The sequence below is a fragment of the Octodon degus genome, unplaced genomic scaffold (assembly GCF_000260255.1).
Source record: "Octodon degus isolate 3935 unplaced genomic scaffold, OctDeg1.0 scaffold00159, whole genome shotgun sequence".
NCBI lineage: Eukaryota > Metazoa > Chordata > Mammalia > Rodentia > Octodontidae > Octodon > Octodon degus.
Genome location: NW_004524735.1, coordinates 2,889,765 through 2,913,092, shown reverse-complemented (window position 1 = coordinate 2,913,092; position 23,328 = coordinate 2,889,765). Strand labels below are relative to the sequence as shown.

Sequence of the window (23,328 nt, the reverse complement as noted above, 5' to 3'; positions counted from 1 at the left end):
CAATATAATTGCATGGAATTTTAAGTAAATGCTTAGATTTTGGAATGTGATGTTGAGATAACTTTTCAAAGACTTTAAGCTTCAGAGAGAAAAGTGCTGTGTTCATTTATATGATTGATATTTATCCTTGTAAGTTCTTGAAAGGAAGACTAAGCAATTTTTGAGAACATGTTGCTGGTGGGTTTTTTTTAAAAAATGTGCCCCTTGGTGAATTGGTGTCAAATCAATCTCTCGCTTCTCTAGTGCAACGTGAATATTGCATTTCTTTTTGCCAGAGGATCATGAATCTAATTCCCTTCAGCATGTTCTGAGTTACAGAATGATTTTCTGCTCCTTGGGTTATCGTTACTCAATACAGACTCATTCACTGGGGCAAAAGGGTTTCTACTCCCCACCCACCACACACACATTGCCCAGGGAACTAGATGACTGATAGTAAAATGACTCAACATTTGCATCAGTTAGTGTTCTTTTAATCACCCTTCTTGCTTTATAAAGATGCTTTACAATCAAGTACTGGAGATTATTTTCAGCCAAACTTTTTATTGAAAAGTTTTTAGTCAACATAAAATACTTTCTCATTTTGATTTTTTTTTATTTGAAACTGTTCACAAAGTGTAAAAGAATCTCAAAGTCGTGCTAAGGCTTTTGGAATTAATATAAAATTAAAAAATGCTCTTCTATGTTTCAGTCCACCCTTCCTCACAGGTAATCCTTCCTAATGGAGTGTATGTTCCTGGACATACTGCTAGTGTGCAGTCTCTAATATAGAAATAGATTGACATAGCACAGAAGAGTTGTATGGACTTTAACTTACCCCGTATTTGTGTGTGCATATATTTGTGTTATAAAAAAGCATTGTACAGATATCTGCTTGCAGGTTTGATTCTTCTGAAGAATAATAATTTCTGAACATCTTTTTTGTCCAGCACACATGTGTTTTTCTTCTTTTAAAATAGCTGTATAGTGTACTATTGTATTTGTCTCTGCTGTGTTATGCAGACAGCACATTGCTTAACATTGATGGCACATTCTTATTTCTCTTTTGCCCTATCAGTCAGTATTATAATTACTATCATGTCCAGATGCTTCAAACACTAAGGCTGTTATGCCTCTAGGATATAAATGTCTAGATAAAAGGGCATATATACTAAGTGCTAGTGGTGTTCATAAGTATTTTATCAAAGAGACAGTCTACTATTCTGTTTATGATTGTTTTTGCAATCTATATAAGGAAGGATTTCTTTAAAAACCATTGCTGGGGCCAGCCTGATAGCTCAGCAGAATAAAGCGCCTGCTTAGGCAGAGCATAGCAGCTGGGGTTCGATCCCTGGTGTGCCATGCCAGCCCCAACCACCGGGGTGCGCTGAGACAGTGATTGAGATTGGGTGTGTTGGCGCGTGCCTGTAATCCCACCACTTGGGAGGCTGTAAACAGGAGGATCACTATGAGTCCGATCTACATAGTGAGACCCTGTAGACCCTGCCGATCCTGTCTTAAATACAGGAAGAAAAACAAAGAGATGAAAACAATCGCTGATATCTGAACTGAACCAACTAATTGACACTGCTATGTAGGCAACCCCATATAGCTCATCTAATTTGGTGAATGAGGGTGCGTGTCTGAATAAATATTTGTGTATTGATGTAACAACTTCAATTAGATCTGCCCCAATTCAAATTTGGTCTGCAATAAAGAGTTGAATCCTTAAGATTAGATATATGTAGGCTTTGGTTGATATCATAATGGAGTGATTTTCTTGGGTAGTTGCAAGTCCCCTGGACTTGAAAAACTCCAGTACCATTAATAGTGATAGGAACCTCACCAATATACTTAGATGGTGATTTCATTTTTATAATTATTCTTGTAAATGGTTCAACAGTCTGCATCATTTGGTTACTATATTCATTGCTCCATAGTGAACAGAAGAAAAGCCATGGGAGAGTTGTTAGGTGTACCTACCACATATTGACCAGTTTTTAGCCATTTATCCATGGCAAGGACAAACTACTTAACCTATAATTTAAAGGATAAAAGGGTTATTTTGGCTCCTGATTTTTAGAGGATTAAGTCCACCTCAGCTAATTCCAAGTAGAGACCCACAATACAAGGGTCTGGTAGAGGATAGCTGTCTGCCCCACGGCAGCCAGGAAGTAGGAAGAAGGAAGAGGGGACAGGAGGACAAGGGTGTACCCTTTAGGTCCCATGTGCAGTGAGCCATATCTGCCTCTGACAGCAAGTTCTCTGTGAGCCTATCAGTGAACTACTCCCCAAAGAATGTAGTCATCCCCAGATCTAATTGTTTTCCAAACATGGAGCACATCTCACATCTAAGCCACATAACTCTGTCCTCAAGACTCAAAAGGTTAATCTCATTATGCAAAATGAATTTAGCCCATATCTAAGCATTGTCAAAATCAACAGTTCCAGCACTGCTGAAAAGTTGAAGCCCAAAGTTTCCTCTAAGACTCAAGACAAATTTTTGTTTGTGGGAATCTGATTTAAAATAGACAAAAAATTAAATACAACAGCATAGGGTGAAAGTTCCCATCCCAAAAGAGAGTAACAGGAAGGTGGAAAGGAATTAGACGAAATGTCTGAGTCTGCTCCTCATGGCTGAGACACTACACCCAACACCTGAGACTTAAAGGAGGATCTATGTTGGCTCACAGTTTCCGGTGTGCAGCCCATGTTTACAGGTTCAAACATAGAACGTGGTGTGGTAGTTGAGCCTGCACATGTCATGGCAGCCAGGAAGTGGAGAGAAGGGCAGCCTGGGAGGGAGATGTGCCCTTTCTGGTCAAAGCACCAGTGACCAGCTTTCGCCAGGCAGGCTGGCCTCACAATGGCATGTTGGCCGTGATGCCATTGTTGAACCAAGCCTCGCATGAGATAGTGGCCCCATGTTCCAGCCACCACCTACAAGCCTGACTATGAGCACGTGTGGTCTTGGGGGACGTCTAGATTTAAACCACGACACCAAGGTAGCACAGAAACCAAGCAGGGCAAATGTAAAATCCTCAGCTCTGCGCTCAGCACCCTGGGCAGGTTGTTGTGAGATGTGAGATCCAGGTGGAGCACGATGGCCTTGAGGGCTGTGCGCCATGTGGCCTCTTCCTTGATTTGGTCCACTCGCTATCTCTGGTTGTCCACAGCAGGTCTTCCACATTCACGGCATCTCCACTTCCTGAGGTGCCAACTGCACTCTCAGCTTCACTCTCACAGCTTCACGCCGGGCCCTCTTCAGGGCGCAGTGTCTGGTCACCCAGGCCTCTACTTGAAATGTGGGTGGAAGCCTTCTTGACCCCACAATTTTGGCATTCTATCTGAGATATAGTTCAGTGGTACAGCACTTGCCTAGTGTGCTTGTTCTGAGTTCCCAATGCTACTACAAAAATGAATGAATAAAGAGATAAACAAAAACTTAAAGGGTCAAAACACAGAATTTAAAAGGCCTGCACTCCAGCCTTGATTTTGATATGGTTGAACATCTACATCAGTCATACAGTATTATTTTTAAAAAAATTTTCCCATCCTCCCTTTTATTTCATGTATTTGGTACAGGGTCTCACTAGGCAGCTCAGACCTGTGGTGATCCCTCTGTCTCAAGCTCTCCAGCCCTGGGATTACAGGCAGACTTGGTGGCCAGCTCAGCATACCTGGGGGTGGGCTGGCATGGCCCATGGTGCTGGGGGTTGAACACTTATCCCTGTACTTGCCTAAGCAGGTGCTTAGTCCACTGAACTATCTCTCTGGCCCACATCTCCCCTTCTTAGTATCAGTAGAAATGTGATGCTAGATAAATCTGCTGCTTTTCTTTTTTTTTTTTTTGGACAGAGTCTATGTGGCATGCAGGGTCTCACTGCATAGATCAGACTTGTAGTGATCCTCCCAGTTACAGCCTCCCAAGTGCTGGAATTATAGGCGTGTGCCTCCACTCCCAGTCTCAATCGCCATTTCAGCGTGCACAGGGGGTGGGGCCGGCACAGCTGGCCTGTGGATTGAACTCCCAGCTCTTGTGTCTGCCTAAGCAGGCCCTTTAATCCACTGAGATATTTGGCTGGCCCTTGCTGCTCTCTTTAGACTTTAAAATAATCATAAAATTTGTATGATATAATGATATACAGAGCTATAAGAATATAGATTGAATATATGTGAGTACATAAGAACATAAATATAAATAATTTTCATATACTATGGGCTTATGTGAAATAAACTAGTAGGTGCATTGTGGAAAATACTGGTAGAATATCTAGGAAAAAAAGAATATTTAGAAAATGAAGAATAAAGAAATAATAGAAGATAAAGTATAAAGTGATCTAAGCTAGAGAAGGCCCAATCTCTACTAAGTGCTACATGCATGAACTACTACAGTCAAGTGTTGCATAGCAAGAACATGTTCTGGCAGGCCCAGGTTCTGTGATCTCTCCAGCTGGGTAAGTTTCTTAGCATTTCTTTCCTTTCTATAGTCTTCACAAACCAACTTACTGATGTGAGGTCATTCCGAAGCATTTTGTTGCAAACATAAATACATTTGTATGCGTAGCTGTCATGTTCTTTGCCAAGAACCACAGCAGAATGAGCTGCCTTTATTTTTCAGAGTCTGCCACTAAAGAAGATTCCATGCAAAGCCAGCGCACCCTCCGGCTCCTTTTTTGCCCGAGACAACACAGCGAATTTCTTGTCCTGGTGTAGAGATCTAGGAGTGGATGAAACCTGTCTATTTGAATCTGAAGGTTTGGGTATGTATTTCCTTCAGAATTTTAGCTGATGAAATATTCCAGTTGTTCTGGTACAGTCAGGAGAAGTGGTGTTTTAGAAGATGTCTTTGCACAGATTATTATTGTTAAAATGCATGCAAGTATTTATTGCAAAGGTGCAGATCCACTGTAAGCTTGGAGGAAACAGCACGATGCTCCCCAAGTAAAAATGAAAAGCACTATGCAAATTGGTGGTTGTCTGGAAAATGTAACACTGAATTTTGCTACGAGGGACTAGTCTGGGTTAGAAGGACAGCTTTTTATGTTCCAGGCCTGAGAATATTTTTGTCTTCTTACCTGTACAAAGTAAGAAAATTTTCTGTCTCTTCCCATCAGTACTATCTCTATTAAACCTGAAGTTTATGTATTTATACCTTCACCTGTCTTTCTAGACATTTAGAAATCAGACATGCAAACAGGACATTTAGATATTTGAAGATGATAAGGCAAAACACAGACAGTTTATTGCCTAGGCCTAAAGAGTATTATGTCTTATTTTGTTTTCTGATTGAATTTTGGTAAAACGAGTTCCAGGTTACACAATGATCTTTTGTACACTGGGCTATTCATTATTTCCATATTACTTGGTACCTTGAGATTGACTGTTCACCTTCCTGTGGTCTCTACCACAGTATTACTCTAACACAAAAAACATTATAGTTGAAGCCCCAATTCAGTGACAAGGAGCTAAGAGAGGAAACATCTAGTGAAGAAAGTAAATGGTGCACTGTTTTGCATGATGTTTTAAAAATTCAATTTACAAAATCACACAGCACCAAATAGTAACACTAAGGGAAGCTAAACATCCTGCAGACAGAATGAGTTTATACATTGCCTTCAAAAGCATTAAACTGTCAGTGGTCCCTGAGCTTCACAAAGCAGTGTTTCTTCCACCAAACCTAGAGGCTTGGTGGTAACCACTGAAATTGTACTGATTTGTATATGCATAAAATAATTTCATCTGAGAGGAGATGATGTGCTACAAAAACACTGTTGTTAAATCCGAAGATTCCATCAGCACAGAAGAGAGAAACATCAATTGAGATGGAGAGAACACCCCAGACCTGAAGGAGAGCGTGAGCCAGGATCCCCGCATGCAGCTGCAGCGTGCTGTACTCACCAGGGGGTACCCTGGATGTAGGGGAAGAGGCTTTGCTTATGCCTGCCACTTCCCCATGTCCAAGCAAGAGGAATGTGGTATAAGACTTGTGTATGCGGACACATCTTATTTTGTTAGTTGAGTGGTAAATTTACAAATAGATTTCAACTTTCTGATTTGTAGGAAAGCACAGGAGAGAGTAAGAAGTAATTTGCAACCAAACCCTAGAGAGATCTAGTGGACGTGCACACACACACACACACACACACACACACACACTTCTGTATAGCAAAGTCTTATTTACAGAGCAGACATTCTACACATGGTACTCTGGATGTGTGGAAAATTTATGTCATGACTTAAAATTCTGGAGTACCCCCACATTGCCAAAAATCTGTCACATGAGGGAAGCTTTGCTACTATGAATATGTTATTAGTTGGTTCATTGTACAACTTTTCATTAAGGAAACATTTTTCATAAACTGTTATAAGCCAAGTGGTTACAAAGAGCTCAGTTTTCTCACAGTCCACGAGTTATTATGTTACTTGAATAAGTGCAGCGGAGAGAATCCAGGAAGAAATCTGTCTGGTACTGCATTTTCTGTCCTGGAAATACCACTGCAGTTCTCGGTTCCAGTGCATATTTGCACACATTATTTTCCCTGATGATTTAAAACCCCCAATTCAAGTAATAAAGGAATACATTTGTACTAAAACTATGATGCCTAACACAATTTATGTGATTACTTGGTATATAATGTCAAGAGTTTTGAGATGCCTTACTTAATTCACTATTATGTAAAATGAACTGCCACTATTTAAAAAGTCCATGATAACTTATACATGAAACTACTGAGTATTTTACTTTTCAAAAATCATTCAATTTTTAATTATAATCTAAACTAAGATTTCCCTGTGTAATTAAAGTGTATTTAAATATCCAAGGACGCTTACAAAAACCAAATTTTCAAGAGTTTCAGAATTTTTAAAATGGTCTTTAATCCTCTCAGTACCAAACTAACATATATAGTTAGGATATTGTCGTTGGCTGCCTTGCGACAAGATGGATTTGAAATTTCTGCTGCTCAGTGTAGGACCTGAGGTGACGTGGGCCTTGGTGACAGAAGGGAGGAGGTGAACGTTATGGAGCTGGCTTCCCTTCGAGGGGCGCAGGGGTGCTCACTCGTGTGCCCGGTAATGGAGAGAGAAGACAGTGAGAAATTCCGCTCCCCCCAGCGCAGGCCTGTCCCCTGGATGTCCCTCTGCGTCCCCTGGCTGAGCGAGGAGGCCCTGCGGCCGCTGCTGACCTCGCACTCCGCCTTCGCAGAATTCACTGTCCTGCGACAGCGACGCTGTGTGCTCCGCTTGAGGTCCTTTCACACTTCCCCTTGGAAAGCGAATTTAGGGCAAGGGTTTTCTTTCTTTCCTTTTCCTACCTCAAGATTTCATTTCAGTGGCACACAAGATGAAGAGGATCCTTTGTGTCCTACTGTTTTCAGCAGCAAATAAAATGAAAAGATGCCCTGATGAAAGGGGAAAATGCGTTTGAGTGAATGATAAAGCAGGTCGCTGCCCTGAGCGCGCATGAAGAGGCCTCTGTGTTTTGCTGTTCAAAGTCTTCGCCTGCATAAAGCGTCCTTATCTTTGTGGCAACTGATATACTTCCCTCTGGAGCCGTGCTTTTCTGTACAATTATTTGTCAGAGGATCTTGATTCTCAGCTTATTCGACCTGTTTTCTTTCCAAAACAGCTAATGACGAGAAGCCTCCCGGAGTAGGCAAGGTGTGGTGGGGGTGGACAGGGGAGTGTGGACCGCCGAGAGTCCCTGCACCTCCAGTCCTGGTGACTCTGGGCCCATAAGCCACCATGCCAGCTAGATGGCATCTAGGTCTTCATCTGAAATCAATCTTCCTTGACATTTTTGAGAGGTATTTCTTCCTTTGTGAAAGGCCAGTTCTTAGGTCCTCAGTTAACCATATCCTGATAAATGAGCCAATTGAAACATTATCAAAAGTCATGAAGAGCCTGCTTATGTAAGACGAAAGTCCAACTTAGATATCTAGATGTTGGGCACCTTCACCCCACTCCAGTATGAATAAGAGCTGTGAAAAGTTAGAGGAATAAATAATAATATGTTTTAGTGTTGGCAAATACATGAGAAAACAGTACCTTCCACACCCTGCCAAGGCAAACTGAAATTGGTAGTCTTGTTTTGAAGGGACCTCTGAAATGCCCATATAATTTAAATTGTTCTATTTCTAAAAGTTGAGCTGAAGGACATTAGAAGAAATAGGTAACAGAATATGCATTCGAACACGGAAAGACAAAAGCAGAATGTCAGCAGACATTAGATGTTAGGCTACACACGCTACACCAGTCCTTAGCTACCAATACCAGCCAGAAATCATATTCTTGAAACCACTGAAGGACAGGAGAAAAAGATGATGCACTGATAACATAAGATCATATAAAACCAAAAATCTATATTCAGATTTAGGAAAAAACAACAATAATTCTGTTGTGATATTTTCCTCACTTACCTATTAGAAATCTTTGGAAAATTAACAGTTATGGTCTTGAATCTGAAAAATGAACAATTAGTTTTATTTGTATTGCCATGCAATTGGGTAAATTTCGATAGAGTGTTATGGACAAGTTTATTGACAATATATTTATTGACAGCGTATTATAAAGGCGTTGTCACACTGTTTTGGTTTACTTGTACACTGCTGTAGTAGCAGATGTAGATTTTGCACAAAGTGTAGGTCATATCCTAATTTAATGGGATATGCTATGTATGGGGGCCACCATGCTCTCCGAACCATGCTGATATTTAAGCTAATGCCTTTCTTTTTCATCACTCCTAATAAAAATATATATTTTATTTTGTTAGATGTCTGTAAAATATTCAGGATTGCATTAAAATCCTAGATTAAATAATGATCATTCATATTTTCTTGATTTTGAAAGAATATAGTTTATCAGTCTAAAAACAAAATAATCTCCCAACAAGTATTTTAAAACATGGACTTGCAGTTGTGAAGTCAAAAACTAAAATGTTTAGAAGACACTAGAGAGTTCCTGGTCATCTAGATTAGCAGGGGTTTGGGGTGACAGGTCATCAGGATCCTTAAATTGTCTTCTGAGTTTGCACTTGTCAGTGGTCTAAGCAAAGCTGGTCTAGACTTGCTTACTGTTGTGTTCATTCTGGTGTTTTCTAATTGCTGAATAAAAATGAAAACACTGGACAAAAAAGACACTAGATATGGAAACATTTTTATTTTTAGTTTCAAATACATGTTAAAGGTATTAGACTCTATTAATTTGTTATCTTCCTCACATAACTTTAAATTTTACATGATTAATTTAAATTTCATCACCCTTTCATATAAAATGGCCCTTTTTTACTATTTAAATTAACATCGGAAATCTATAATTTACTGACAGTTTAAAAACACTTTTAAGTTAATCCAGAAAATTTATATTCATGTTATTTTTTTCAAGATTTTTAAACTATAGAACATTTTCTTTAATTAGTGATAATTCTGTGAAATTTATATGCAGCTTACATTTTCACACCAATTTTCAAATTCTCCAGTTAGTTTTTCCAGATGCTTCTTTATATTCCCTGATTTGGGCCCATTTTGACTTTGTGGGAGACGGAATATGAAAAGTATAGGGGCGGGAAGACTGTTTTGTTTGCTACAATTGTGTCAATATCATTATGTTGTTGGATGATTATAGGATTTGGAAGCCTGGGACTATTCTTCACCTATTTCTCTGAGAAAGACTCTACTCAACAAGAAAAGGGTTTGCTCTCCGCTGTGTAGCATGCAAATGTGTGTGATGTATCTGAGTGTAACTTCCATGTGTCTGTCGTCTTCGTGTGGCACTGTCTTCTTTTGGTGCATCGCCCTGGTGACCGCTTTTACACCGTCCTTTGTTCTGTAGAGCACTGACTCGCACACTGTTTCACAGGCAAGCATCATCTCTTTGCAGTGTTGGGTTCATGTTGCCGCACAAAACTGAAATGGATTGTGCACGAATTTTTAAGAATTGACACTTTCCATTCTAAAATTTCAGGTCACTGTTTGCATCAGAAAAAGAATCCGTGCCTGCCTTCTGGTGTTTCCTGAACCACCCCTTGTTCTTGTACTTGTTATTGTCTATATCGAGGACTATAAGAGTATTGCTATTGGAAAAAATAAGCTAGATTATTCCTATCATGCATGTAACAATTGTGTACCACCATCTCAGCTCTAGGATATTTATTTATTTATTTATTTATTTATTTCATTTCTTTCCCAGGCTCATTTTCTTTGAAGTTGTGTGCGTGTATGTGTGTGTGTGTGTGTGTGTGTGTGTGTGTGTGTGTGTGTGTGTGTGTGTGTGTCTGCATTTGTAAATACTTTTTGGTTTTGAGTATTTACTTTATTAGCATTTCAGTTCACACTTTAATTTTCGCCCCTTCCCCGTCTAGGCTTTGCCCCTTAGCGGACGGGCCAGCATCTTTGGTGCAGTTCATTCTCGCAGGACAGAAAGGCCCGGAGCGCCTGCTGCGGGCTGAGCCTGTGTCTGAGCTGTTTCCGCCCCACTCCTCCTCATTGCCACTGCCATCACCGTCGTTTTTCACAGTTGTGCAGCAGGTTTCATGCAGCACAGCGCATTCAAATATTTCCAGCAGGACAGGCAAGGTGGATGTTTATTATAAGTAATTAGCACGTTTGCCTATCAGACTGTAACGTGCACGCTCATCTTGTTACTGTCTACGTTAGATAGTAATCAGTATGACTGGACTGCTTCCCAGTAATTAAGATTCCTAATAAGCTGTTTCTTGATATCAGTGTTGCTCTTCCATGAATTCTGTTCACGGTCAAGGCAGCAACGTTACCTAGTGGCAAAAGTGCTCTTACCAGCCTAACTGCCTTATTGGGAAAAGCAAGAAGGTGTGACACATTTTATACAAATCCTTAATTAACAGTGAGTGGAATCTACGGTAATCTCTGAGTTCCAGGTGACACTGTTTCTATTTGACCACTCTCCTCAATTGACTACAGCCTCTTCTGTGCACTGAGAAGATATTCAGTCATTAATTGATGATGTTTATATAATTTATGATATTTAACCAATAATAGCTTTTCACATTTCTTCCAAAGTAAAAAGCTAAAAGCAATTTCCTTCAGAATTACCACAAACACTGTAGTCTCTAGTTATATAGAAAATAAATGGACAACAAATATTTCACGCTTTCTTTCCCATCTGTTTAAACTTAACATATTTAGCTAAACTATACATTCATGGTGTGGTGCATTTTAATCCTCGCAGATTCTATGACATTGAAACTCTACCCTCTGCTCTAGTAGAATGCCTCATTTTCCATTCTAGCACTAGCGGCATTCCATTTGACATTTGATGCCCCTGAGATTTTTATAGAATCTAGGTTATGAGATTCACTGGCCACCTATTTCTGAGTGGGGGTCTGTGTCACTTTTCCCGGAAGCTTTGCATTGTACTTTACATTCACATGATTTTGCTTATTTAAAAAAAAAGGCATGCAGTGACAAAAAACAAAAAAACAAAAAAACTTTGCCTAATGTTACTATTGACTAGAGAGCTGTTTGTTTTAAAGATAATTTTTTCCAGAAAAAAAACACAATACAAACTAATTCCTCTTATTCTCTTACATTATTCGTATTTTGTTTGGTCATCCCAGAAAATACGGTGAACTTGGCAGTATTGTTTTTCCTTGGAAAAGTGAGATTTTTATGAAACAGCTTCCCAAAATGATACAAAAAGTTTTAGAGCTCACACTGTGATCTTGGTGATTTGAACCCTTTGTACTCTACCTATTCAGTTCAATTTGGAACTTGCTTTAGTGCAAAAGTCAGGCTGAGTGCTTACATGTGGTAATACACTTACCTGCAGTACTTAAAGACCTTGAAATTTTACTTCCTTGCATGCGCCAAGGGCTTGCTTTGACACTCCACAAATGTTTACATAACAGCCCTCACCAGTTCTAAAGATGCTGGGTATAATTTTACTCTCTGTAATCTGAGTATTGTCATAAGCACTACCACCACGACATGCTGTCCATCCGTGATGTTAGGAGGTGCGACAGTAGCCACTGCGCTGGGCACAGTGTCCAGTTCTGCAGTGCTGTGGTGAGCTTACCCATTGCTTAGCAATCCACAACCACATATGAAGCCAGGCATGCTAGACCTGATATTTAAAAGTCATGAACAAGCAAAGTAATATTATATTTTGTAGCAATGTTATTGCTTTATTTAAAAAATAATTCCAAGAGAACTTGAAAGTAATACTTTGTCTCTCTGCATCTTCTTATTTGTGTCCAATTCTATAGGCTGCTTATGTTAGACAATAGAATGAAGAATCCCACAGTTTGACAAATCTCGGTTTGTCAAAATGAGTTTTAATGATTCTACGTAGAGCCAATGTTGGAGTTTTGGCATGCAAAATGTTTTGATTTGACAAATGAGGAACAAAGAGATGAATCTTCCATATCAAATTGCCTTTCTTAGAGCTGGCCAAATAGCTCAGCTGATTAAAGCACGTGCAAGCTGGTGCAGGGGCCAGGGGTTCGATCCCTGAGCCTGCTGAGTCAGCCTTGCCCCCTGGCCACTGAGACAGCAATTGAGACTGGGCAAGGTGGTGCGCGCCTGTAATCCCAGCTCTTAGGTGGCTGTAAACAGGCAGATCACTACAAGTCCGATCTAGTAGTGAGACCCTGAACACCCTGTAGACCCTTCCCTAAAATACAAAAAAAAAATTCCTTTCTTATCCAGCCCACTTTATTGTTTTTCTTCAGAACAATACGCTTTTCCATAAAATATTCCTATTTTCATACTAATGCTTCTATAGTCCTCAGAATACACAACTGGTTTAAAAAACACTTATAATGTGTCCGATATTACTTTATAGTTGTTAGTTGCATGGTGACACTATTTGAACAGTTCACTAATAGTTTTCTTATTTTGACACTGTCTTCATAAAACGCATGAAATTATTATCTACAGCGCCTGAAGCTTCAGCCACCTGCTTCACAGCTTTTCTTCAGACGAGGCTGTCCACAGGCATTAAAAGTCTTTCTCTCAGCTTTCCTACAGCTCCTGCTGTCACTTAAGGCTTCTTTTTGTTACTTTGCACTCCGGACATGATTTTTAAAAAGCCTGAATCCAAGGCAATGGCTGTTCTAGACAGGAGTGCTGATTCTCATCGGTTTACTTGTATTTTGCAATGTTCGTTCCAAGTATGGTTTGAAGCTGGTGTTAGTGTGGTAGCTCAGCCCCTGAGTTACCTGGCAACGAAGCTGATTTGATATATCAAATCTTGCAAAGGTGGTGTTGATCCACCGCCAACTGGAACATTGAACTGGAAGAAGTCAATAACTTTATGTGAAGCCAGTTTAACTGAAATTACTTTCAAGAGTTTTCTTCATAAGATTTTGTCACAATTCACTACATACTGAATCCAAAACTTCTATAGATCACAGTAATGTATTTTGGTAAATGGTACAAGCAGGCCCCACTGGTATTAATACATGTTTGCAGTGTACAATGCTTACTTTCCCTGTGTGAGCTCAGTAACGTACATCACACCGTTTAATCCCGTTTTTCATCCCCCTTTCCCTCTCGTCTCCTCTCCCTCAATCTCTTGATCTTCTTTTCATTTGAGAAAGATTTAATTCCTGTGTCTATTTTTATTTTCCCTTTTATGTATAGTTTTGGCTTCTCATGTAAGAGAAACTACACTGTATTTTTAAAAAAACATTGTTGATAGGGTTAAATTGCACTTAAAAAGATTTATAAGTGACATTTTATAATTAAATGATAATTAATTTGTATGTCTATGTAAAGCTAAGGAAAGTACTTTTTTTTCCTGTTTGTACACATCCCCAACAAATCCAGTTATGATGTCCATGGACCACATATGGCTGCTACCATAGTATATGGAGACAGGAAATTAGCATATTTATCTTAATAAGCTAATACTAGAAAATTGGATTCAAAATTAGGTTTATAATATTCTATGTTTAAGAATTAAGCAATTTTGCTATTTTTAAAGTTTATCAACAAACAAATTTTGTATTATAATAGTTACTTAAAAACTTTTTAAAAGTTGTTCTTACTGCAAAACTTTTCCAATGTTTTGTTTTACTCAATGCTAGACGTAGTAACATTTAAAAGTAGTCTTGGCTACAGAACAAAGTCATGTTTGTGCCAACTAATCTCTTCTTGTAGAACCAACTAATGCAGGTTTGATTTGTCAACATTTGTCAATGTATCCATAGCTATCAGTAAAGCAGATTAACAAATAATCAAATTATATTGGAATAAAAATATATATTCAAAGAAGTTTTCTGACTTCCTCATTCGATGGATGAAAGTGGCTGATGGCGCATTAGCAAGTATTGTGAGAATGCAGACTATTGAGATTGTCCTTGAAGTGCTGTTCAGTTAGGTTTGATTAGGAGAAGATGCCACATTTCGGGGTCTTACTTGACATCCTCCTGGTAGCTGACAAAGAATTGTGGTGTATATTGTCTATTCCTATGCACTCATTATTTCTGCTAAAATTGCCAGGGACGTGTAGACTCAGGACACTAAATACTCCAGTTTTTGTTCCATTGTCTTGTGTGTACTGTGTGTTTTAAAGTTATTATTTAAATCATGATTACATTTACGTATGTAACCAATATTGACTCGGGCTAATTAGAGGAAGTATTTTCAGAATGAAAATTACTTACAGTGAGTTTCTGATATTAGTAGCTTTGGGGAAGGATGGTAGGCAGGGTTCTGATAGCAACATAATTCTTTTAGTACACTCAGCATACTGGAGAATTGGGGGATCTTGGATGAATATCATAATGAAAACTAGCTCTTGAACTGGAATAGCATGGGCTGCGGGTGAGGGGTGATCCGCAAGCCCCTTCGTGGTGCAGCTCCTCCGCAGTCCCTTCTGGTGTAAATGTGTCTACCTCTGTCTTGTCTTCCAGTCCTCCACAAGCAACCAAGAGAAGTGTGTCTCTGTTTGCTGGAGCTTGGTCGGATCGCAGCCAGGTAGGTCACACTACGACCACTGTGCCAAGACATTTCCCACCGCAGTGTCCGAGCAACCGGGAAGCTTAATGGCTTTTCACGACTGACATTTCACTGGATTTTGAGGAGCTACTTGTTCAAATGGGATGGCTGCGAACATGAGGAAGGCTGTTGTTTAAACTAAGTATGCTACTGATATTTTGAACACCACCATCTCCTTGTCAGAACGCTATGACTAAGCTTGTGTTAATATCCTTTAATCAACTACATTTCCCTTTAAACCTTTCATGTAGGGCGTGTGAAAGAGGATTTTGCACATGGTTTTATGGGGCAGCTAACATTTTTCAAGCCTATTTTCACTCTGAACTTTCTTTGTCCTTCACACTTCTGCTTGCTGTTTATTCTTCAGTAATTTTCAGCTTCCTTTTCCTCTAGTCCTGTGTGAAACCCCTCTTCCCTCACATCTTTTAGTTTCTCCTTCTAAATGAAGAGATAGCTTGAAAATCATTCCGCTTTTCTCAGAGAACATCTTACCTAGAGTCATATGTGAAAACTACACTCTCCCAGGAAGGGAAACAAAAGTATCTGTAGCTGAATATTTAGTGGAGAAGGGCTTATCAGGGCAGCAAACTTAAATTGGTGTCTTATTTTCCCATTTGTCATTTCAGAGACCAACAGGAAAGGCTACTGGTAGCTTCATGAAAACCAAAGAATAAGAAATGAATACATAAGTATTTGAAAGGCTCGTAATGCAGAAGAAAAATTCAGAATTAACTAGATGTTTTCTGACCTATGCCTGCCTCTTCTCTTAGAGTTGGGGTCAGATGAACCAGTAAAACACCGTAAGAGACAGCAGTAGTAATGCATTCTCAAATAGAGAATTTATGTAGATAATCAAGGAAAAAATAATGAATGGATGTGAAGAAATTACTGCATAGTTAGAAAACCAACTGTCAAATGAACAGAACTTTCTACCCTCCCCCATGATAAATAGAAAATTGTAATCTGTACTGAGAGAAATTATTTAAATTGTCATAGTCAGTAGAATTTTAGTGAACTGCACATCAAGTATAAATTTCATTTTACCCCAGAGATTGGACTGAGAGGAATTGCTTTATTTTTAAAAATTCATATTAAATATAGCTGAACACTAGTCAACATGACATAAGGACAAGGTTCTACTGCTTCCGAGGCCTCCAAGCCCTCTGCCCAACCTCTTGGGGATTTGGGCCTCCAGGAAGAACAAATCGAGTGGGAGCAGAACTGGTGACCCAGGAGCTCTCCTCTAAGACATAGAAAGTTAACTCTTCACAAAGGAAGATCAGACACAAAGGCAAATCCCAGTCCATGAGCTGGTGCACCTGAAATGCTCCTATTAAAGAAACAGAAACTGTGGAATTGCCTAGGATTCCTCTTACTATTATTTGCTACAAGTATGTCCTGAAATATGCATAAAATGTTGCTTTGTTTACCAAAGCAGAGATATCACATTCACAAAGTATTTCTGAAAGTTACAAGGTACACAGAGAGAGTTGTCCCATCTCTAAAATTACTTGGTATTTGTCCTTTCCTGCTCAGCTAGTTAATTATTTCCTGACTTTTAGGCACAAATTTTACTTTGTAATTATACCTTTTCTTACACAAACACTCTGATTAGGAATGAAAGCTTTTAATTATGGCTGGGTAATCAAAGGAGAATACAGAATAATGAGAGAAGAAGGTTGAGTAATGAAAGAAATGCCTTTAATAATCATGTTTCTTCCATCCTTGAGTCTGGCATCATCCGTTCTTTGCCATAAGATGCAAAACAAATTAAAAGGAATGGAAAAGAATCTCAGTGGGCCCATCCATTGTAAGGTGGGACATTGTGTGCAGAATTTCCCTCATCACAAATGCTTTAAATTTGTGATTATTCTAGGCTACTCCACACTCACCCACATTTTGTGATCATGAAAAAAATAGACATCATAAAAAGTACTGATATTAGGGTGGGATAAAGTAAAGATCAAGATCCCCTTACATGACATATTGATTTTCTCATGTTTGCCTTTTGTGTTCCTCACACACTTGAGTGTGGTGAAGTATTGCACTCTTTGCCAACGTAAAAGAAGAGAAGTTGTTGTGTTAGTCAAGGAACTACTTTTGCTCCTGTGTGCAACATGGGGATAAACAGGTGATACCAGTTAAGTGGGTTGGACACTGAAGGATGATTGCCTATGCAATTTTCTCTGTGTGTGTTTTTGGATTTTTTTTTTTCTTTTTTGTACTGGGAACTAGACTCAGGACCTTGAGATTGCCAGGCAGGTGCTGCGCCACGGAGTTATATCCCATCCCAGGGTTTTTTCTTTTGATGGAATTTCTATTGTGCTTTACTAATAAAAATCAAATGTCACTACCAAACTCTTGTGTTAGAGCCCAGTAGTTAAAAAAAAAAAGAAGATAGACATCCTTCCCAGGCTGATGGCACTGAAGTTTGCCTCAAGTATGTCTGTTTCTGTCTGCTTACATCTTTGCTTCATCCTCGCTCAGCTCCTCTGCAGAGGATTGCACAAGAAAAGAAATTAAAACAGCTTGAGTGAAAACTAGAAGGGATTTTGGAAGAGTTCTCAAGAATCACAGCATTCATTTGCGTAGAGGACAGATGAGTTCTGTTGTCAGGAAAATCCCGAATGAAATTGTATGAGCGCTGTGCCCTTGATCACGGATGGCGCATGCTTTCTTGTACTTGGCTCTCAGTATCTACTCCTCCACCTTTCATAAATGCCATCTTTAACACGTCAACCTCGCTGCAGAGCTGGTTCCTAGGATGGCTCTGATTCTCCGCATCTCGCTTCTGCCTGAGCGAAGCCAAGCTCCTCCCAGGACCAGGGGCTTCTGAGTTGCGAGATGGAAGACTTAAGACATTTTAAGGGCTGGTCAGACAGCTCAGTGGACTAACGTGCCTGCTTCAGCAGAGCGCGGTGGCCAGGCTACGGCTCTCGGCTTGCCCTGCTGGCCCCGCCTCTGGGGCGCACTCAGACAGCGATTGACACTGGGCGTGGTGGCGCGCACCTGTAATCCCAGCGCTTGAGAGGGTGAAAACAGGAAGATGGCTGTGAGTCCGATCTACGTAGTGAAACCCTGTACACCTTGTACACCCTGCCCTAAATTTTTTTTAAAAAACACAATTATTTTAATTCCCAGGGGTAAAACTTTTATTTTTAACTAAATAGAGTTATCATTCCTGGAGAGTGGAAATCTCTGCTAATTTTAGAAATATGTCAGTTTTTAAATGTAAATATGTCTTATGAAAACCAAGGTACTCAACAAGAGCAGCCCAGTGAAATCTCAAATTTTAATGACAGTCTTTTGACGTTAATCTCCAAAAAAGTTACTTGAAGTAGACTTACAGGCTGACTGCAAATTTAAAATTATTTTTGTAATAGACACGAAAACCTCTGATGTTTTAGTTCATTGTCATAATCAAGCATCAAATTCACAGTTGAACTTCTAATAGTTTTTGAGCACTACTTTGATTTGGGAAACATTTCACAGCAACTCAAAAGAAAATTTGGTATGAGCATTTTATCTAATTTTTTTTTTTTTGCGGAACCGGGGATTGAACTCAGGCCCTTGCGCTAACAAGGGAAGTGCTTATCCCACTGAGCCATCTCCCCGGGCCATTTTTATCTAATCTTTTATTGCAATTCCTGGCCTGGTGAGCAGAAGTTTTGTTTGAATGTAAAGTATTTTTATATCAAGATTATTGATTATTCACCTTAAAGCATTTGAACTACTATGAATTTTATATGCTTCATAATCAAATATTTTTTGTAATCCTCAAATCTATCTTTAAGTTGCTTCAAAATAGATGATAAATTGGGTAAAAGTTATCTTGCAAGAGTCTATAAACTAATACATGCTATAAAAAGAAATAGTCTGTAAAATTCATTTGTCTATAGAATTTGTTCCTTGAATGCTAATAAAATAGGTTACAGATTTTTTTTTTAAATTTCAGAACTGCATTCTACTGAAGGAAGTCTTCTAAATACACTGAGAAAATTGTCTAGTCTCCAGTTTGGGGATTCAATTATTTCATATGGATTAATCTAAACAGTTATGACAGAAGAATGAGAAACTCATTCCTAGAATCTCATTAGAAAGTTATTAATCAAGAAATCCTTCCTCTAACATTTTGTTTTCTTAATGACAGAAAAATAAGTATTTGGCCAGCGTATTTTTTGTCCTGATTTTTATACCACTGAGGTTGACAGGAATGAGAACTTGGTTTTCTAGCAGCACCCTTCATGAGCTCATGGTTAGACTTTTACATAATTTGAGAACACCAGGTTCTCCCTCTGAAGCTTGTAGTTGGAACAGAATGAGCCAGATGAGTTTGTGAAAACCTTGTAGACAAAATAGAAATGTGAAGTGCTAAAGGGAAGTGCTATGGGAAGGAAGGTGCACCAGCTTTTTGGAGAATAGAAAAGAGTTTTGTCTGATGGCTAAGTTGGCTTGCAGGTGTGAGTCCTCAACCCCACGGGGATTTCATGATTTACAGCCTGTTGACAACTCCAGACAGACAGGAAGCCAATGAATGGTATTTAAGTGTGCATTTTGGGACTGGCTAGCTGTATTTTAGGCAGCTTGAAGTATTCAAACGCCAATATAAACAGAGATTTGGGGCTTATGGTTGATTTTCTATGTTTAATGGCATAGCTAATTTTCAGCATTTCCAGATAAAGAAACATCTCCAGAGGCAAGATTTTCCACGTGTGACTTGGTACCAATTGTATTCAAACCTAGTCTGCTTTGTTTGTGTTGGACATAGACTTGAGCCTGTTGGTACTCTAGGAGCACGAGTATTATAACTTGACTTCATTAAACAAGGCACAACTCATGAAATCTTGTTCTTAAAAGATGGCTTGCGTCCACCAGCAATTACAGATGAAATCACATGTTCCTCTTGGCCTAACTTCTACTTGTAAATACAGTATTTTCCCTTGTGATTGACTGTGAGTTGGCTGTGAATTGTGTGTGAAATTGCTCCAGACTCACTACCAAGTTTGTGTTATTCTCTTAAGAATATTCAGCAAACACTCTTTTATACAACATTCATGGAGCCAGGAATGCACAGAAGTTTAGAGAGATTGGAAAAGAGTTCTTACTGAGGTTCACCCAGCTAGCCAGAGGCTGAGCTGAGCTTATAACTTGATTTGTACTGCTCCAATCCTGAAATATCTCTGATATTTCACAATTCTAGAATGCTTTTAAAGAAAAACCAGGTCCTTTTCAAAGGACATAACAGAAGTGATAGTACTACTTCCCCTCTCAATGGTACTTTATTTCTGAGGCTATTAACCATTTGTCACTTCATGGGGGTGTTTTGAATAAAAGGAAGATCCACTAACAGAAATTTAGGCTTACAGTTTCCTCATTGTACAGACTTTATTTAGTAAATTAGATTGTAAACATCAATGTCAGGGGTTGTGCTGTGCATCCAATACTGTACTGGGCATATAATGCACACTAGAGTCATTTCTTGGAAAAATATTAAAATGTAGGAATTTGAACTCTTCTTTTGCAATTGAAATAAAATGAAAGTGCAGAAAACAAATGTATGTCAAGATGCTCGGAAGTACCAGACTCATGGAAGATTTTCAGCAGTTGCTGCTTTTCCAAACTTTATCCTCCTTTCTTTCTGCTCTGTTATCATGGACCTCAAGGGAATATTCTTTCCTGATAGGAAATAGATGTTAGAAACTAAATGATTTGCTCAATGTAAGAAACAGGTTAGTGACATCATTAATTCAGGTGTATGTCAAAGAATAATAAGCATGTAGTATCTCCACATGAGCATTATTGGTTCATATCCATGGTAATGAGAGGCTATCTTGTAGAGTTTAGCATAACTAATGTTAACTCAAATATTTGTTAAGATGTGTTTTAGTTTTGGATAGGGCTAATAGTCTTTTAGGAGAACTGTTTATTTTTTTTTTCTTGGCAGACCATTTTTGTACATTTAAAGGTGACATTTTATTAAAGTGATACACGCGTCCAAAGCCATGACACTGGATTCACATTTGAAACCTGACACCACTGTTATATATGAATAAAGAAATTTTAAAGAATTTATATGTAGCTGTTAGGTACCTGCTATGTGCTAACATTGATGCCAGACGCAGAGACAGACCGTGGTCTCTACTATTACACAATTTGCAACATTGCTAGTGTCATTAATTTGTTAGTATGTGCAGAAGGTTAGAAATATGAAAAATGGTGGTTAGGTTTTTATAGCCAGTAATTACACATCATGGAGTAAAAATGACTTCCAAAACTAGAGGTCGTCCACCAAGTGGCAAGTTTTCAGTTGAACTGTGCCATCTGGAGCTGCTCGGTACTGCTCTCTAATACAAATTTCCCAGATAGCATAGGGCATCTAAGTAAATTCTGAAAAAAAAAAAAAATAGAGGGCTGGTGAGATAGCTGAGTGGACTAAAGCACCTGTGTAGGCAAGCACGAGGACCATAGTTTGATCTCTGGTGCCACATGCTGCACGAGCCCCGCCTCCAGGCAGGCCGAGTGAGCCAGAGTCTGAGCACAGTGGTGCACACCTGTAATCCCAGCACTGGGGAGGCTGAAAGCAGGAGGACCATTACGAGTCTGAGCTGCATAGTGAGACCCTGTAACAACAACTACATTTTAAGAAGACTACTCCCCCACAAAAAAAGAGAAACAAATAGAAAATAAAATAAAAGACATCAGATGAAATAAGAAATATCACTTTCATAATTGGAAAGGTCCAAGCTGACAGACATGGCTAGTGTCTGTAATTGAACTCTAGATCAATTAACTTCCTCATTGCAATCAAGATGAATCAGGGCGGTGGGTGGCCTATGGGGTGCAGCCGGCGGCAGCTTCTGCCTGAAGAAAAAGGTAAACTGAGGCAGGCATGCTCAGATTCTTCAAATCCCTTCATTTCACTGTGGAAGAGTGAATCATGACGCAGGAAATCCAGCAAACAAATAAATCAAGCACCCTCTCTAACAGCAAACCATCAAGAATGGAGAAATTGCTTCCTCTTGACATTTGCATTAAGCACATGTTCAACGGTGCCAATTAAAATACTAAGCCATTCAAGAACAAAAGCTTAAAATTTTACATATAATGATGCTTTAATACAGTATTCAATGTAATTATTTTTTGCTTGTAGACTATTTGCTATGTAAATTATCTGCAACAATTTTTTAATCTCCAAATGACTGCTTTCTCTCCTCTCTAATAAAAAGTCACCAGAGGAAAATGCCAAGGAAACTTGACACCAGCTCCGAAATAAAAACACAGGAATTTGAGTTCTTTATTTTGCTCCTAGCTATTTATCCACCTTCTTGAGAGGTGTATGTTTTGTTGTCATTGTGTATGTTTTTTATTTTTACTGTTTTGATACAGGGTCTTGCTACACAGCTTAGACTCGTAGTGATCTTTCTGTCTCACCCTTACCAGGATTGGGATTACACACATGCATCACTGAGCCTGGTTTCGGGTCCAGCATGATGTTCTCGGGGATGCTGGGCTGACACAATATGTGGTACCAGGGATTGAACCCAGTCCTTGCACTGGCCAGGCAGGCGCTTAGACTGTTGAGCTATCTCCCCAGCCTGAGAGACATGTTCTTATCTGTTACAATGAACAAGTGGAACTTGATGACCCCCAAATAATTCACAACTCTCAAATTCTAGAATTATCTTTGCTCTCCTATCCTTACCTGCAGCTGATACGTGTCTAAGAAACTAACTCAACTTTAAATTTAGCTTAGAAAAATATAACGAGGAATGAGACAAAGCACGTATCTCTTTCTTTTTGAATTTCTATGTGTCTGATAATGAAGAAATTATAATTTTTTCATATTATTATTACATGATGATGAATTTATTATGGGAAGCTGGCAAGTGCATCCATCCTAAACAGTTTCCTTCCCATTCTCCTTTCTTCCCTTCCCTTCCCCTGTGTGGTTGACCCTTCCTTGTCTCCTGAAGTCTACCTCCTGGTTTCCAGTCCTGACTCCTTCCGAGCAGCTAGTTTTACTTAACAGTTCCACACATTTTCCTCCCGATGCCATGATCTCATTCTTCTGTATGGCTGAGTAATATTCCATGCTGTATACATACGCTCACTTTCTTCTTTCATTTGTCTGTTCATGGGTATCTAGGCTGTTTCTACAGCTAAGCTGTCATGAATTGTGCTACTTTTCCTCCGTAACTAAAAAACTTATGTTCAAAAAGGATTTTCATTACAACACGAATACTGTTAAAACTGCTCAATGTTGAAATTAAAGATAAATATCCCAGAATTATTCATGTTATTGACTCATTCCTATAGTGCATTGACTATTTTATTACCATGTTACATGTATGTTCGTTTATGTGCATATATA

General features: G+C 39.1%; 1 protein-coding gene across 1 annotated transcript in view; it reads left to right on the top strand.

The window, feature by feature from the left end:
- The window catches only part of Gas2 (growth arrest specific 2), a 137,625-nt gene that overhangs the window by 50,212 nt on the left and 64,085 nt on the right, over positions 1 to 23,328 (top strand). The window contains 3 exon segments of the mRNA XM_004642684.2: positions 4,601 to 4,742; positions 14,873 to 14,940; positions 22,490 to 22,501. Of these exon segments, the coding sequence (XP_004642741.1) occupies positions 4,601 to 4,742; positions 14,873 to 14,940; positions 22,490 to 22,501 (222 nt within the window).